The following is an 18,182-nucleotide window of genomic DNA, read 5'->3' as shown; positions in this document are numbered from 1 at the left end:
GAGATCCAGAAAAATACATTGATGTCTCTTTTTCATGAGATTGACCACAGTTAAGATCCTCAGCAACTTGGTCCCATTTCTCTAACACCTTTTTTTTTTTTTTTTTTAATCACCCATTTGCACCATCAGTCTGTTTTGGTTCACCTGGTCCACTCACTGTTAGTTTCTCCACATGGTGAACATCCAATAAATTTTGAATAAAGGACTTATAGATAAGTGAATGAAGCACTGTATGTCCCTGAATCAGCATCTTTTCTCATCTCCCTTTCTAAAGCTTTACCTCTTGGTTTCTGCCAGGGCAGAAAGAAATACACATCCAAAGCTTCTCACTGTTATTCCCTTTTCCACTCACTTTTATTACTCTCTCTGTCATTCTTTTTTAGTTTTGTTCTCCTGCCACTCTTCTTTCTACCCTTTGGAGTATGAGAGTTCTACAAGGACCTGTCTTTCTTTCAAGGCTTATCTTAAATTTTACTTTCTCTGTGCTGAATGAAACTGATTAGTCCTTTTTCTTATCTACTAATCTCTATACTGTTCATTTAGACACTTTCTTTTATTGCTTTGCATTACTAGTTAATATTTAAGAGGACATTTTTTATTTCTCCAAGGAAACTTTTAAAAATTGTTTTTGTTTTATTCTTGTTTATTGCTCCCTTAACACTATCTTAGTTCCTTTATGTAATCAGGACCCAGTAAATTTTCTGTTTTCTTTTGGCCACATTTTTCTATTTTCCACATGCTGCTGTTACTCAGAATAGTCTATATCTAATTGAAATAGCATTCACCAGAGCTAGCAAAGAAAACAAAACAAAAATCTAGGATCCCAGTTACATTTGAATTTCAGGTAAATAATGAACAATTTTTTTAGTATAAATATGTCCTGTATAATTCTCTAGGTCATACTTACACTAAAAATATTATTCACTGTTTATCTGAAATTTAGATATAACTGGGCATCCTATATGTTATTTGACAATTTCATTTTATTTATTTATTTTTTTAAATTTAAATTCAAGTTAGTTAACATATAGTGTAGTATTGGTTTCAGGAACAGAATTTAGTGATTCATCACTTACATATAACCCCCAGTGCTCATTTCAGCAAGTGCCCTCCTTAACGCCTATCGCTTGTTTAGCCTATCTCCCACCCACCTCCCGTCCAGCAACCCTCAGTTTGTTCTCTATATTTAAGAGTCTCTTATGGCCTGTCTCCCTCTATTTTTATCTTATTTTATTTTTCCTTCCCTTCTCCTGTGTTCATCTGTTTTGTTTCTTAAATTCTACATATGAGCGAAATCGTGTATTTGTCTTTCTCTGACAGACTTATTTTTCTTGTCATAATATACTCTAGTTCTGTCCACATTGTTGCAAATGGCAAGATTTCATATCTTTTGATGGCTGAATAATATTCCAGTGTGTGTGTGTGTGTGTGTGTGTGTGTGTGTGTGTGTGTGTATATTACCACCTCTTCTTTATCTGTTCATCAGCTGATGGACATTTGGGCTCTTTACATAATTTGGCTATTGTTGATAATGCTGCTATAAACATTGGGGTGCATGTGGCCCTTTGATTCAGCATTTTTGTATCCTTTGGATAAATACCTAGTAGCACAATTGCTGGGTCATAGGGTAGTTCTATTTTTAACTTTTTGAGGAACCTCCATACTGTTTTCCAGAGTGGCTGCAGCAGTTTCCATTCCCACCAACAGAGCAAAAGTCCCCTTCCTCTGTATCCTCACCAACATTTGTTGTTTCCCGAGTCATTAATTTTAGCCATTTTAGCAGGTGTGAGGTGGTATCTCATTGTGGTTTTGATTTGTATTTCACTGATGCTGAGTGATGTTGAGCATCTTTTCATGTATCTGTTAGCCATCTGTATGTCTTTGGAGAAATGTCTGTCTTCTGCCCATTTTTAAATTGGGTGGGTTTTTGTTTTTGTTTTGGTTTTGGTTTGTTGGTGTTGAGTTGTATATGTTCTTTATATATTTTAGATACTAATCCTTTTTTTTTTTTTAAAGATTTTATTTATTTATTCGACAGAGAGACAGCCAGTGAGAGAGGGAACACAAGCAGGGGTGTGGGAGAGGAAGAAGCAGGCTCACAGCCGAAGAGCCTGATATGGGGCTCGATCCCATAACGCCGGGATCACGCCCTGAGCCGAAGGCAGACGCTTAACCGCTGTGCCACCCAGGCACCCCTTAGATACTAATCCTTTATCAGATATGTCATTTGCTAATATCTTCTCCCATTCCATCCATTGCCTTTTAGTTTTGTTGATTGTTTCCTTCATTGTACAGAAGCTTTTTATCTTGATGAGGTCCCAATAGCTCATTTTAGCTTTTGTTTCCCTTGCCTCCAGAGATGTGTCTAGTAAGAAGTTGCCAGGTCAAAGAGGATACTACCTGTTTTCTCCTGTGTGATTTTGATGCTTTCCTGTCTTAAATTTAGGTCTTTCATCCATTTTGAATTTATTTTTGTGTATGGTGTAAGAAATTGGTCCAGTATCATTCTTCTGCATGTCACTGTCCAGTTTTCTCAGCACCATTGGTTGAAGAGACTGTCTTTTTTTCCATTGGATATTCTTTCCTGCTTTGTCAAAGATTAAACATACATCTGTGGATCCATTTCTGGGTTCTCTATTCTGTTCCATTGATGTATGTGTCTGCTTTTGTGCCAGTACTATACTGTCTTGATGATTACAGCTTTGTAATACAGCTTAAAGTCTGAGATTGTGATGCTACTGTTTTGCTTTTCATTTTTAATATTACTTTGGCTATTCAGGGTCTTTTCTGGTTCCATACAAATCTTAGAATTGTTTGTTCCAGCTCTGTGAAAAATTCTGGTTTTATCTTTTATAGGGATTGTATTGAATGTGTAGATTGTTTAGGGTAATATAGACATTTTAACAATATTTGCATGGAAAGTTTTTCCATTTCTTTCTGTCTTCAATTTTGTTCATAAGTGTTCTGTAGTTTTCATTGTGTAGATCTTTTACCTCTTTGGTTAGGTTTATTCCTAGGTATCTTATGGTACAATTGTAAATGGGTTTGATTCTTTGATTTCTCTTTCTGCTACTTTCTTATTGCTGTATAGAAATGCAACAGATTTCCGTACCTTGATTTTATATCCTGTGACTTTGCTGAATTCGTGTATTATTTCTAGCAATTTTTTCTTGAACTCTTTCAGGTTTTCTATGTAAAATATCAGGTCATCTGCAAAGAGTGAAAGTTTGACTTCTTCCTTGCCAATTTGGATGCCTTTTATTTCTTTTTGTTGTCCCATTACTGAGGCTAGGACTTCTAGTACTATGTTGAACAACAGTGGTGAGAGTGGACATCCCTGTCATGTTCCTGACCTTGGGGGAAAAGCTCTCAATTTTTCCCATTGAGGATGATATTAGCTGTGGGTCTTTTGAATATAGCCTTTATGATGTTGAGGTGTGTTCCTTCTATCCCTACTTTCTTGAGGCTTTTTATCAAGAAAGGATGCTGTATTTTGTCAAATGCTTTTTTCTGCATCTTTTGAGAGGATCATACAGTTCTTATCCTTTCTTTTATTAATGTGGTGTATCACATTGTTTGATTTGTGGATATTGAACCACCCCTGCAGCCCAGTAATAAATCCCACTTGATCATGGTGAATAATCCTTTTAATCTACCATTGGGTTCGATTTGCTAGTATCTTGTTGATGATTTTTGCATCTATGTTCATCAGGGATATTAGTCTGTAATTCTATTTAGTGGGGTCTTTGTCTGGTTTTGGAATCAAGGTAATGCTGGCCTCATAGAGTTTGGAAATTTTCCTTCCGTTTCTATTTTTTGGAACAGCGTCAGAAGAACAGGTATTAATTCTTCTTTAAATGTTTAGTAGAATTCCCCTGGGAAGTCATTGAGCTCTGGACTCTTGGCTGTTGGGAGATTTTTGATTACTGATTCAATTTCTTTGCTAGTTCTGGGTCTGTTCAAACTTTCTATTTCTTCCTGTTTCAGTTTTGGTAGTTTATATGTTTCTAGGAATTTTCCATTTCTTCCAGATTGCGTAATTTGTTGGCACATAATTTTTCATAATATTCTCTTATAATTGTATTTCTACAGGGTTGGTTGTGATCTCTTTTATTCATGATTTTATTTATTTGGGTCCTTTCTCTTTTCTTTTTGATAAGTCTGGCTGGGGGTTTATCAATTTTGTTAATTCTTTCAAAGAACCAGCTCCTAGTTTTATCTATTCCACTTTTTTAAAAAAAATTTCTTTACTATTTATTTCCGCTCTAATCTTATTTCCTTTTTTCTGCTGGTTTTAGGCTTTATTTGCTATTCTTTTCCAGATCCTTTAGGTGTAAGGTTAGGTTGTATACTTCAGAATTTTTTTGCTTCTTCTTTTTTTTTTTTTAATTTACTTGACAGAGACAGCCAGCGAGAGAGGGAACACAAGCAGGGGAGTGGGAGAGGAAGAAGCAGGCTCATAGCGGAAGAGCCTGATGTGGGGCTCGATCCCAGAATGCCAGGATCATGCCCTGAGCTGAAGGCAGACACTTAACAACTGTGCCACCCAGGCGCCCCAGACTTCTTTTGCTTCTTGAAGAACTCCTGCATTTCTGTATACTTCCCTCTTATGACTGCCTTTGTTGCATCCCAAAGGTTTTGAACTGTTATGTTTTCATTTTTGTTTGCTTCCATGTATTTATTTTTATTTTTTCTTTAATTTCCTGGTTAACCCATTCATTCTTTAGTGGGATGTTCTTTAACCTCCATGTATTTTTGGTTTTTCCAAATTTTTTTCTTGTGCTTGACTTTAAGTTTCAAAGTGTTGTGGTCTGATAATACACGTGGTATGAGCTCAGTCTTTTTGTACTTGTTGAGGCCTGATTTGTGCCTCAGTATGTGATCTATTCTGGACATTATCCCATGTGCACTTGAAAAGAATGTGTATTCTTCCACTTTAGGATGAAATACTTGAATATGTCTGTTAAGTCTATCTGGTCCAGTGTGTCATTCAAAGCCCTTGTTTCCTTGTTGATCTTCTGCTTAAATGGTCCATTGCTGTGAATGGGGTGTTAATGTCCCCCGTTATTATTGTATTATTATCAATATGTTTAAGTTTGTTATTAATCGATTTACATATGTGGCTGCTCCCAAGTTGGAGGCATAATTATTTACAAGTTTTAGATCTTCTTGTTGGATAGATCCCTTTATTATGATATAGTGCCCTTCTTCACCTCTTATTACAGTCTTTAGTTTTAAAATCTAGTTTGTCTGATATAAGTATGTCTACTCCAGCTTTCTTTTGATGTCTGTTAGCATGATAGATGGTTCTCCACTGCTTTGCTTTCAATCTGGAGGTGTCTTCGGGGAGTCTAAAATGAGTCTCTTGTTGGCAGCATATCTGTGGGTCTTGTTTTTTTGTTTTGTTTCTGTTTTTTATCCACTCGGATACCATTTATCTTTTGATTGGAGCATTGAGTCCATTTACATTCAGAGTAATTGTTGATAGATATGAATTTAGTGCCATTGTATTACCTGTAAAGTCACTGTTTCTCTACATTTTCTCTGTTCCTTTCTAGTCTTTGTTTCTATTGGTCCCTCTTTGCCACTCAATGGGTCCCCTTTAATATTTCTTGCAGAGATGGTTTGGTGCTTCCAAACTCCTTTAGTTTTTTTTTGTCTTGACAACTCTTTATCTTTCCTTCTATTCTGAATGACAGCCTTGCTGGACAAAGTATTCTTGGCTACATATTTTCCCCATTTATCATGTTGAATATATCATGCCACTCCTTTCTGGCCTGTGGACGGGTCTTCTGCCAGTCTTATGTGTCTACCCTTGTTAGGTTGAAGACCTTTTTTCCCCTAGGTGCTTTCAGAATTCTGTCTTTATCTTTGTATTTTGCAGGTTTCACTATGATACATTGTGGTGTTGACCTGTTTTTGTTGATTTTGAGGGGAATGCTCTGTGCCTCTGGGACTTGAATGTCTGTTTCCTTCCCCAGATTAGGGAAATTCTCAGCCATAATTTGTTCAAATAAACCTTCTGCCCCTTATTCCCACTCTTCTTCTTCTAGGACTCCTACAATACAGATATTATTGCGCTTTGTGGAATCGCTGAATTCCCCAAGTCTATATATGTGATCTAATAGTTCTCTTTCCCTCTTCTTTTCAGCTTCATTATTTTCCATAATTTTATCTTCTATATCACCTATTTGATCCTCTACTTTTCATCCTCATTGTGATTATATCCAGTCGGTTTTGCTTTTTTGGTTATAGCATTTTTTTCTTTTGGCCTAACTAGTTTTTAGTTCTTTTATCTCTGCAACCCAGGTTTTTCTGGTGTTTTCCATGCTTCTTTCAAGCCCAACTAGTATTCCTATGACTGTTGATCTAAATTCTTGTTTGGATATATTTCTTATATCTGTTTTGAATAAATCCCTGGCTGTGATTTCCTCTTGATTTGTCTTTTGGGGAGAATTCCTCCATGTTGTTATCATGTCTACGCTTCTGTCTTTTGCATATTATGAAAGCTTGTTATGTTTCCTGCTGGGAGCAATACTATATTAAGAAGGGGTCATATACTGTCCAGGGCCTGGCTCTTCAGGAAGCATGTCTGGTGTATGCTGTATACACTCTACTGTTGTGTTTTGGCTGCTCTTTCCCACAGGTCAGTCCCCTATAGGGTTCCTCCTTGCTTGCATTGAGGAGTGTTTGGACCTTTAACTAGCTGTGTTTTGATTTGCTTGTTAAGATAAGCCTGATTTAAAAAAAAAAAAAAAGCCCTGATCTAAGAAAAGAGAAAAGGAAAAGGAACAAATAAAGCAAACAGACGAACAAAAAACTATAATCCTGATATCAAAGAAAAAAGAACAAAAAGAAGAAGAAATCCTGGTCCTATTTTCACCAGAACTGAAGCTGACATTTTGGAGCACTCTGTGATCAGTAGATTTGGTACATGTGGGGGGGCGTGGAAAGAGGCCTAATGTGCAGGCTCACAGTCAGATCTGCCCTGGTAAAGATGCCCCTGCCGGGCGCAGGAGGGCAGAGTTTGGTATAAGCAACTCCAGCCTCTGCTGGAGCTGCTGTGTTTCTCTCTGACGTCTGACTGTGCTGGTAGGGGATGGGGGGGGGTGGAAGTGGCATCACCCCACCCTCTCTTCCCTGGGGAGGGGAACCTGTGGCTGCTGCTGATCAGGAGGCCCTTACAGAAAGGGGAACAGTCTCCACTCCTGTGTTCCAGACTTTGTTCAGATCCCTGCCCTCAACCTGTCCATGCCCGGGCTGTTGGCATGGCTGGCACCACAGTTCTCCTGTGTTTTATCTCTGGCCAGTGGCTGGGATTCAAAACTCCAAATCTTAAAGGGCACAACAAGGCATGGACCCACTCGCCTGCCCTGGAGGACAGCCTCACAATGCTGCACCCGACACCATTCTTTCCCAGAAAAGCAGTCCTATGGTGGGCACACACAGTGGCTGGAGTCTGTTGTGATGATCAGTGAAGAGCTGGGACCAGGTTATCTGCCCTCTTTGCGTGCCTCTGTCCCCTGCTGTTGAATGGATGCTCAAAGGCTCCCAGCAGTCCCTTTGTCCTTGGAGAGGCAATATACCCTCTTCCAAATGTACTCCAGGAAGGGGCATCATCAGGGCTCCTGGGTGGCTCAGTTGGTTATTAAGAGGCTGCTTTCAGCTCACTTCATGATCCTAAAGTCCTGGGATCGAGTCCCGCATCAGGCTCCCTGCTTAGCAGGGACTCAGCTTCTCCCTCTGCCCTTTCACCCTGCTTATGCTCTTTCTCTCGCTCTCACTCCTGCTCTCTCTCAAATCAATAAATAAAATTTAAAAAAAAAAAAAGGAAGGGGCATGATCTCTCCCAGGGCAACCCAGGAGATCCCCTCACCATAGCATGTTGTGCAAATCCTATGCGCTGCTCTCTCTCCCGCTCTCTCCCTCTCTCTCTGACTTTGCTCCATGAAAAGCACTCCTTACACTTCGTGGCACCACAGCTTTTCTCTCCCCCAATTCACAGCTCCAAACCTTGCATCTGCCACGTTCTCTCCTTCCAATTGTGCAGATTCTTTTCTTAATCCTCAGATTAATTTCTTAGTTGTTTAAAATGATTTGATGTTGATCTGGCTGTGTTTGAGGGACCAGGCAAGCCTAGGGTCCCTGACTACTCCGCCATCTTTACTCCTTCCTTTATCTGACAACTTTAAGTTTAAAGTTTATTTTACTTCAATTTTGTTCTCCAGATAAAAAGTGTAGATAAATCAGTAGATATCTTCCTTGAATATCAATCAAACAGTTGAATCTTGATGAATGATTCTAGTTAACTAAAATTTCTTTGGTAGCCCGATGTATCGTAAGTTAAACCTTGCTTCTGTCTTGGTCAGTTCGTCTTTCTTATTTTTTAGTGACTCACAGTCCCTTTGGTCTGCAGGCTCAATACTTCTGTCATTTCTAGCCTTTACCTATCCCTGGTGTAAAGAGTTGCCAAAGCCATAGTCAGTCTTTCTCTCACTTAATCTTTTACCTTCCTTTCCCCATTCTCGTTTTTTTCTAGGATGCTGTCCTTCCTTCCATTGCCATAGCCGGCTTCTTTCTCATCCACCACAAACACTGCAGAAGTCTTAATCAGCCCTAAAGAACTTACTTGATCTTGTAGTGCTTACATGCTCTAGCCTATCCTTTTGCTACTGTATTTCTTGAAAAACATAGTCTGGGATAGCCTTTTCCATTTTTTCATCCTCAACTTTCATCCTTTCATCCTCAACTCAGTTCTCTACTTTGAGTCTCCCTCCAGTGTTTAATATTAGGAGTATTCAGTATTAGGAGTTAGTTGTGAACGTGTTAAATGTAAGAGAAAACAAAAAAACAAACAATGGATTTAGCTGTCTTCATCCCTCAACATCTTTGCAACACTAAACCCTCTCAGCTTTCCTCCACATATGACCCTTTCCTCCTAACTTGATTTTCAATGTTCTCATGTACCTTTCCTTTTACACATCATTCTCATGGCATATTCATACTCTTTTGTGGTATCTTCACTTGGTTGTGGGTACTTTAGATGTTTCACATTCTTTTCCTTCCCCTAAGTTGATGTCTTCACATCTGACATCTCTTCTAGATCCAGGTCTCCAGACGCATTAGACATCTCTCTGTGCAGCAGAGGCACAGTATTCTTGCAATGGAAAGTTCTAAGCATCATGAGAAATAGAGATAATGTGCTCTGAGAGTTCTGCTAGATAGAGGGGTCTTCTGAGATTATTTTCCCTTTTGTTTTGCTCTTAAACTTTTGACATGAGTAGTAAATTATGATGTATATAATTCTGCATCGGAAATAAAGATCAAAGCCATAGAGAAGAAAGAATCACCTATAAGGTATAAAGGACAGAAGCTGTGAGATAAAAGCCTCCTGAATTAAGCCCAGGGGAGAGAATGGTGGCTTGAGTAAGGGTGGTAACAGTGATTATGGGTGAAATGTAGTCCAATTTGGGATGTGATTTTTTTTTAATTTTATTTTTAAGTAAACTCTACCCAGCTAGAGCTCGAACCTACAACCCTGAGATCAAGAGTCACATGTTCTACCAACTGAGCCAGCCAGGCACCCCTAATTTTGAATGTATTTTGAGATCATTTTTGCCATAATGTGACATGTGAGAAAGAGAGGAATTAACAATGACTTCAAGGTTTTCTGTTTTTGAATCCAGAAGGATGAAGTTGCTGTTAACAGAGATGGGCAAGATCCTAGGGGAACAGGATTTAAGGAGGGATTAGAAGTTAGTTTTGGACATGTTAAATTTAAAATGCCCACGAGGATTCAAACAGGCATATAGCTTACCAAGAAGTAGTTACAAAAGAGATTTTGTTTTGTTTGGAGAACATTTGCTGATGAGTTAACAAATCATTGTTAGTCTTGTGATCATGAATTTGCTCTTAGAGTAAATGAAAACTGGAGTGTGGTTGACATACAAAGAGAATGTCGTACTATGAGGACAGAATAATCTCACAACAGCACCAGAGCAGTGCTTCTAAAGCTTCTTCTTATCACTGCTTTCTTTGAGGTTCTAATGAAATCTGTGGTTGCTTTTCCCAGATACACACTCACACACACAGTGTCTTAACGTGGTATTTCAGGGCACCCAGGGATTTCTTCCTTCAGGTCACTTAACATCTATGCTGGATATGTCCAACCCAGAACTGCCCTCTTTTAGGAGCCAGTGTTACTTGGTTGTACATTTTCTACCATGATGTACTGAGTGGTAATCAGAGGCGTTTACACGTGAAGAGTACTATTCTGTACTGTGATCGTGGTGACCTTCATGGTGCTCTTTTTCAGCCATGTAAGTGAAAAGTCCTATTGGCACTTGCACAGGAAAGTGAAGTTACTTTTTTTTTCTGTTTTCCAAGTAAACAGTGGTAGAGCTGAGATTGAAGCTCATGATGGTATTTTCCCAGTCTGCTGTTTTGGTATATGTTCAGTATTTACTTCAGATGAATTCTTTGGGAGTGGTATGAACCTGGGAAGGAATAATTTACATCTTTTTTGCTTTTTCTATGACTTACTACAATTTGAAAATACAAATACTCAAAACCAAAACTGTTTACAGTGAATCAACCAGTATCAAAAACACTATCCATGAAAGAATAATGTAAGTATGAAAGGTCATCAAACAAAAATATGTAATGTACTAGTATTTATGAAGCATGAAAATTTTATTTAAATGGATAATAGAAAGTAATATAGGAGTCTTAGACAAGAAATTAAACCAGGACAGACAAACTTTTTCTGTAAAGGACCAGAGAGTATGTATTTTAGGATTTATGGGTCAGATATGGTCTTTGTTGAAATTATGCAACACTGTAGTTATAGCACAAATACAGTGATGAATGTTATGTAAAGAAATGAGCATGATTGTGTTTCAATAAAACCTTATTTATGAAAACAGGGGCCAGGCTGAATTTGGCCTGCGGGATATAATTTGTTCAGTCTTGGATTAAACTACTCATGGCAATTTTAGATAACTTATACGTGATAGAAATAGATAACTTTTATTTATTTTTTTAAAAGATTTTATTTATTTATTTGAGAGAGAGAGAAAGAAAGCACGGGTGGGGGGTGAGGAGGGACAGAGGGAGAGGGAGAAACAGGCTGCCTCGATGCAGGGCTCGATCCCAGGACCCAAGATCATGAGCCGAGCTGAAGGCAGACGTTTAACTGACTGACCCACCCAGGTGCCCCTGATACAGATAACTTTTAATAAGACAGCATTGTTTTTAAAGCAGCGTTCCCCTCAGACTAAGCTAGGATTCCAGAGAGGTAACTCAGCACCAGCCTTGAGGTGAATCAGGAGTATTGAGAGAGAGAAGCTCAATGCCTCTTAACTACATAGCACAGAATAGCTCAGTTTTATCAGCTTTAAATATTGGGGTTTTAGGTAAATTTTACATGAAGAGATATTTCACTGATAATTAAAATTTGAAAACTATTGGGTTACAGCAAGTGGTAACTGGAATCTGTACAGTTTCTTTTTTTATGTTTCCTTTACATAGGCAAAACAAAATGGATCTCTGAAGTAAAAAATACCATTTGTACTCAAAAGTTCCATAGATAACAAAATAAGATATATTGGGGTAAAAATTACGTAAATTATATCTGTGACAATTAAATTATTAGCTAATTATCTAAAACTCTACTTTTTCATATCTACATATATACACCATTAATAGATGAACCATGTTTCGTCTTAATGTTTAGTTTGTTTGTGATATGAATGCTGCCTGAAGTCCAATGAAGCTAATCTTCATTGGTATCAGTACATGGAATAATAACACTGAAATAACACAAATAATATAGATGCCTCTTCAGTGATATTTAAATAGAGTATTTATTTGCTGGAGTTAAATTTTTTGGGAGTGGGAAACTTCATGTATATATATATTCTGAGATGTCTATGCATGCTGCCTGAAGTATTTATATTAAAGCCCTTAGATGGTTTGGAAGCTAAATTGTCTGTATGACAATTCCAAAAATCATTTGAGGCTTACAAAATAGCGATATTGGCATTTTAGGCTGATGTAAATGAGAAAACATATCTATCATTTTTATGTACATGTGTATTGTTTTTTTGCCTCATCCTGAATCTCTGTAAGTAAATCAATAAAAATTGCCTGTTGGGATTGTCTTAACACAGTTTACTTCTTTGGGTTATTAAGAAGGAATCTGCTGATATTGAAGTGCTGAAGTGATATTATGGTAAATTTTTGCTGATCTGAAAACAAAGAAATCTGTTACCTCTTATGACCTCTAAACTTTAAATGTGTTCTGCTAAAAACATCCATATGTAGAAATCTGAAAAACAAGATGAGGCATGATTAATCACCTCTCAGAAGAGTTTGATAAAAGAATAATTATGTAATTCAGCTGTTTATAAGTTGAAACTAATATAGAAAAATTTCAGGAAAAAATCTAGATTTTATTTTTTTATTGACTTAGGTAAGCACTTTATCTTTTGAGCTCTATAAAAATATGAACTCTTTCTGGTCAGAAATCCTTCTTTTGCATGTGTATCTTTTTTTATGACTAGGTTACTTGCATCAAGAGAATTCATTGGATAGTAGAGAATATTGATGATGTGTTTGTTGTGAAGTAGAACTCTTGCCCCAAAGGACAGGAGAAATTTATCTTTCCATATTTATTTACTAGGTATTCTCAAATAACTCTTCTGTTAGCATATGATGTATTCATTAGCCCTGGACCCAAGAGAAAATCCAAGATCATGGCGCTCACAGTTTCAGTGTCTGATGAGGACCCACTTCCTGGTTCATAGACAGGCTTCTTCTCATTGTGTCTTCATATATTAGATGAGAAGATGAGAAAAGGAAGCTCTTTGGGTTCTGTTTTATAAAGACTTGAATCTCATTCATGTAGGCTCCGTTCTCATGGCCAAATCACTTCCCAAACACCATCACATATGATTTTCAACATATTTAGGGGAATTTTAGTCAGCACCCCATTAGTGTTGTCTGTAAGTGGCTACAAGAGGGCATAACATTTTAGGTGAGGTAGCTTTTATGTGACTGAAGACAGTTCTCTGGAGAAGGAGGCAGCTAAAACTCTGAGCAGCTAGGGGATGAGTACCCTGGCCTTTTCCATTGTGTTAGCAAAAAGATTCTCCTGCATATTAGAAACAGAAAATAGGAACAGGAGTTAGCTGCTATCAAGAAGTACTGACAACATGGGGCGCCTGGGTAGCACAGTAGTTAAGCCTCTGCCTTCGGCTCAGGGCATGATCCCGGCATTCCGGGATCGCGGCCCAGATCGGGCTCCTCCGCTGGGAACCTGCTTCTTCCTCTCCCCCTCCCCTGCTGTGTTCCCTCTCTCTCTGGCTGTCTCTCTGTCACATAAATAAATAAAATCTTTNTAAATTAAATAAAATCTTTAAAAAAAAAAAAGTACTGACAACACAATAGCAATTCATGAGATAGAAGAAAATTTGAAAATTGACCCATGAGCTTGAGGTCATGTAACATAGGGATAGATTAGATATCCCCCCCACAACTCCGTAGCCCATTCCAGCATAATCCAATACTGGCTATTCATGAAGCTGACCTGGAGTCAACAAGAAAAAAAGCTATATTTTATCAGGATATGCAATTGAAAAAGCAGGGACCATCAACATTTTTACAGTTTAATTCCTTAAACCACTAGTCTCTAGTTGTTTAAAAAAGAAATAGCTCTTTTGTGAAAGTGCTGGGTAAATTCATGGTTAGCCCAATAAAACTTTTAGAGAGCATTGACTACAGGCCATCAGCTTGAATCCAAAGAAGCCGTGCACTGCAAAAGTAAGTACTTTTTGAACAACAAAGGTGTTTCAGAGAGTCTTGCATTTTGGATATTAGTGTGTGCTCAGTTTACTCTCAGGAAGGCTGACAGGAAAGAAGGACTTTGTGGTTTGTTTCTGTTGAACAAATGGAGGATTGTAGGACTGTAGCTCAAACTCCGTAACAGATTGCAACATTTCCATTGTATTTTCAATAATTGCTAGCCTCCTGGCCTCTTTACCTGTTATTCCATTAACACTTCATCAAGTTTCACCCTCCAGTGGTTACCCGCCAGCTGTTCGGCAGAGACTTTTAGCCTAATCCCTACATAGCCCATCAAATAGCAAATGCTGCTTTTGATGTGTTGGTGTTCTCTAGAAAATTTTTTGTGTTTTTCTTCTTTAGTACCATAATGCTACCTTTGACTGGGCATTTTTGTCAACGAAGAAGTGTTTGAAATATGGAGGAAAGCTCGTGGGGAACAACTGTGATTTTGTTCCTGATATAACACTCATGTCTTTCATCCTCTTCTTGGGCACCTACACCTCTTCCATGGCTCTGAAAAAATTCAAAACTAGCCGTTATTTTCCAACCACGGTAAGTACCTGAGCTTTAAATAACTTTCACTGAATTAATACTGTATCAACAATAATACGATGTTACAGAATGAAAAAGTCACCTGTAACTCAGCTTTCACAATACAATTTTGTACATTTAAAAATTGATTTCCATTTGTGCGGATTATGTATTTTTAACCTAATTAAAGTCCAGCTTTGAAGAGCCTTCCAAGGATTTTGCTCACATAATTCTGTCATAAATTCTATCATAATTCTTATTGTACTGAGGGAAAAAGTGGGATGTATTCTAGTATCTAAAAATGCATGAATAAGAAAAAGATATTTTAAATCCATAGTTTTAAAGTACATAAACAAAAACTCTTCATATTAGCAAGGAGTTGTGCTGTAGAATTTCTAGTTCACGAGCTGTACATGTGATCATTTAGTAGTTGAATTATGGGCTGTGGGAGTAAACTTAAACTGTGTTGTTACACCAGTATTGGTATAAGATAGGAGTGTCAGCTGAGCCAAAATTTCCTTCCCATAATAACGAATGCCGTAGAACAGAAAAACAGATAATTGAGCTGGGTGGTGCAGACATCCTGTCTCCCGTTAATATGCTTGGGTGAACATAAAGTCAAAATTGTGGTTCATGGAGAGACTACAAGATAAGACCAACATTTACTTAATGGTGTTTTGTTTTTTTACCTGAGAGTGAAACTAAGATAATCCTTTGCTTTGCAGTTCAATTCTCAGTGTTTAGGATGTCAGTATTTCTTAGGTAATCTTGATTATACCTGATTTTTATCAATGAGCTGCTCTTTGCAGCTGAAATCTCATGAGATTTCTCCCCTTGTGTTTTGTGTGGAAGGAGTGGAAAGACTTTAGAAGACATGCAGGGCAGTTGCTGAAATTCCTTTCTTTCAATTCCTACAGAATGAAACATAATATATTCACACCTAGAAATTTTTTTGACTTTTTCTTATAAAAATTGACTTTTCTTATAAAAATGAAAATAAAAGGAAGGTTTGATCCTTGTTTTTAGTGTTTGGGCTGCTATAACAAAATACCATAGACTAGGTGGCTTATTAACCACAGAAATTTATTTCTCATGGTTCTGGAGGCTGGGAAGTCCAAGATCAGGTACCAGCAGGGTTGGGTGAGGGCCCTCCTCCTGGCTCATAGCCAGTGCCTTTTCACTGCGTCCAAGCATGGAGGAAGGGTTAGGGCTCTCCGTAGGGCCTCTTTTATAAAAACACTAATTTTATTCGTGAAGGCTCCACCCTTATGACCTAAACACCCCCTGAAGTCCCCACCTCCTAATACAATCTTTTTGGGGGGTTAGGATCTCAAGATAAGAATTTGAGGGGGACGCAACACTGAGACCACAGCAATAATGAGATGTCTCAAACTAGCTGGCCCGAGGAACGAAAAAATTTAACAAAGTGAAATGTAGAAAGAAGTATTCAACTTAATGTGTCTAAAACAAGCATCACAAAATGGTGGTCAACAGGCAGAATTCAGCCTACAGCCATTCTTTGTTTAGACCACAGTTTGTAAACACACACACACACACACACACACACACACACATACACACACATACTTGAGGCCTTAGATGGAACCTGTACTTTGCAGGTAGTTATTGTCCTCATAACTCTCTATTGTCTAAGACTTGGCTGCTCTGTACGTTCAGATTAACTGCCCATCCCTGAAGATATTTGAGCTTGTAACACCAGTTCACACACGGGGAAACATGCTTACTTAATCCACCTCTTCAATGGTATGTGTTTTGTGTAGGCCAGATGCCTTGGGTAAATGTCTTTGAGGACGATTTCTTCTACTCTACTGAGGTTTTTCCTTCTTAGTTATTAATTCATTAGACCTGTCTTTCTTTCTCTCTCTCTCTCTCTCTTTTTTTTTGGGGGGGTTCACATCTTGGGAATTATCATCCCTTTAATCTCTCCTACTTGCCAAAGTCTGAAATTATATAGACATAGCAGGTGAAAAGTAGAAAATTTGTGAAGCAATTGTAAGTTGTAATTTGCAAAATAAACTCGTTTCAACCTTAAGATGAATAGATATCATTTCAACTGCCTATGTAGGCATCACTTTTTTCTTCCAGCAAGAACTCCCAAATTGATAACAGCTCTTCGGACTTAAAGGAATTTTCCCCTTATAAGAGCCCAGGCAGGTAATTTCTCAGTGTTGATAAATGCTGCTGAGAAAGTCACGAGCATGTGAAAATAGAATAATGATAGCATTCTGATTACAATTCCTACAAAGAGGTTTCTCAGCATAGTGTAGAATTGTGTATAGCATTCATAAAATAAACAGAGAAGAGAAAATATATGTGATTTCTAAGGAGCAATGTTGAGGTGTGTAGGCTTTCAGACTGTCATCTCTCCTACTCACTTTATATTTACAGCTAAATAATAGCAATATGTACACAAATTCATACATGCATGAGTAAGAACATCTTTTTTGCTCTCTCATTTGCCAACATATGTTTGGATTTAAGCTATCATTTAGGAGGGTGGTCTCTGCAGATAGAAACCGATAGGTTTATAGATTCTTGTGCTTATACATTATATTCTACAATTACAACTTGTACGGTTAAACAGTATAAATCAGACAATCCTCGATTGCTGTGACAAGAATCAAGCCAACTGTTACTACTTCCTTGCTCACATGAGCCATTCACATGAAACCGCTAAAATCTCAAAAATGCTAATGCTGGATGACAGTGCCCTTGTCATACAAAATATCCTCTTTTTCTTTAAGTTGCCCAGCCATTTCTCTTTTGCACTCTCATTTCTAAACATTTGTCAGTTAGTCAATTCAGACTGTAAACTGCTGGAAAACTGTTTTACTTCTATAGGATTCCTATCATCAATTAGCACAAGGCTGGACGCAGACTCAGTACTCCACCCTTGATGACTAGTGGGATGCAGTGAAGGAGAGATGAATGCTGCATTTTGTGGACAAAGCACAGATGTGAGAACCCGGAAGCTGTAGATGCCAGTGCTGGCACTGCCATTAACTAACAGTGTGCCCTTTGAGAGCTAACTGTGGACTTTAGTTACCACACCCCTAAAAGGAGTGCTCAGCTAGCAGACAACGTATTTTTAATCTCGAGTGTTCTGTAATTTTAAAGAGAGTTTGCTGACTCCATCTCCTCAATTAATTGAATTCTCCCATTTTAAGCTAGAGCTTATAGCAATGATCCGGACTTAGAAATTTCAAAAAATTAATTATTGTCTCCATCTTTATGCCAGGTCTGCTCTAGATCTTGTGTGACAAAAGATGATACTTATCTCATTTGCCTCTCCAAGTTTTTTTTTTAATCAAATTAAACTTGTCACAGTCCCCTCAATTATCCTGCTCCAATCTCTCTCCCTTACACTTCTATTCCCCTAGTTCAGTCAGTCATTACCTTGGCCAAGACCAGGGTCAGTTATCTACTCTTTCTCTCATAGGAGGCTAGTGGCAATCCATCAGTATGAGCACTTAAGGTAAAAGACTTTGTCTTTGTTAGCCTATCAGGAATTTAATTTGTATATCAGGCACTGTCCAGAGAGCCCTAATGCCAAGGAGAATATGAATGGAATACCAGCACTCCACTGCCTGTCTGCTTTGCGCTCCCCAGTCTTTTTAGAGGGGTGCATCAGACTGTTACCCCATTCAGTTACTGGTCTATTTCGTCAGCCTCAAGTATTTGGTCAAAGGCTGTTGGCATCGAGCTTCCTGTAGGAGCATCACGCATCATCTGTGATCTTCTGTGGCAGATGGCTCAGGGCATAAGCCTGAAATGCTCTTCCAGAG

The 18,182-nt window shown here is 38.1% G+C and overlaps 1 protein-coding gene across 3 annotated transcripts in view; it reads left to right on the top strand.

Annotated features, from left to right (window-relative positions):
• Window positions 1–18,182, top strand: part of SLC4A4 (solute carrier family 4 member 4) — a 299,158-nt gene that overhangs the window by 230,707 nt on the left and 50,269 nt on the right. For all 3 annotated transcript variants that reach the window (XM_019799962.2, XM_019799963.2, XM_019799961.2), the window contains exon 16: window positions 14,206–14,397. In XM_019799962.2, coding sequence (XP_019655521.1) covers window positions 14,206–14,397 — 192 coding nt within the window. The remainder of the gene's footprint in view (window positions 1–14,205; window positions 14,398–18,182) is intronic.

The sequence above is a fragment of the Ailuropoda melanoleuca genome, chromosome 11, assembly GCF_002007445.2.
Source record: "Ailuropoda melanoleuca isolate Jingjing chromosome 11, ASM200744v2, whole genome shotgun sequence".
In the NCBI taxonomy this organism is placed as follows: domain Eukaryota; kingdom Metazoa; phylum Chordata; class Mammalia; order Carnivora; family Ursidae; genus Ailuropoda; species Ailuropoda melanoleuca.
The sequence above is the reverse complement of the archived record's forward strand: the minus strand, read 5'-3'. Positions and strand labels throughout refer to the sequence as shown.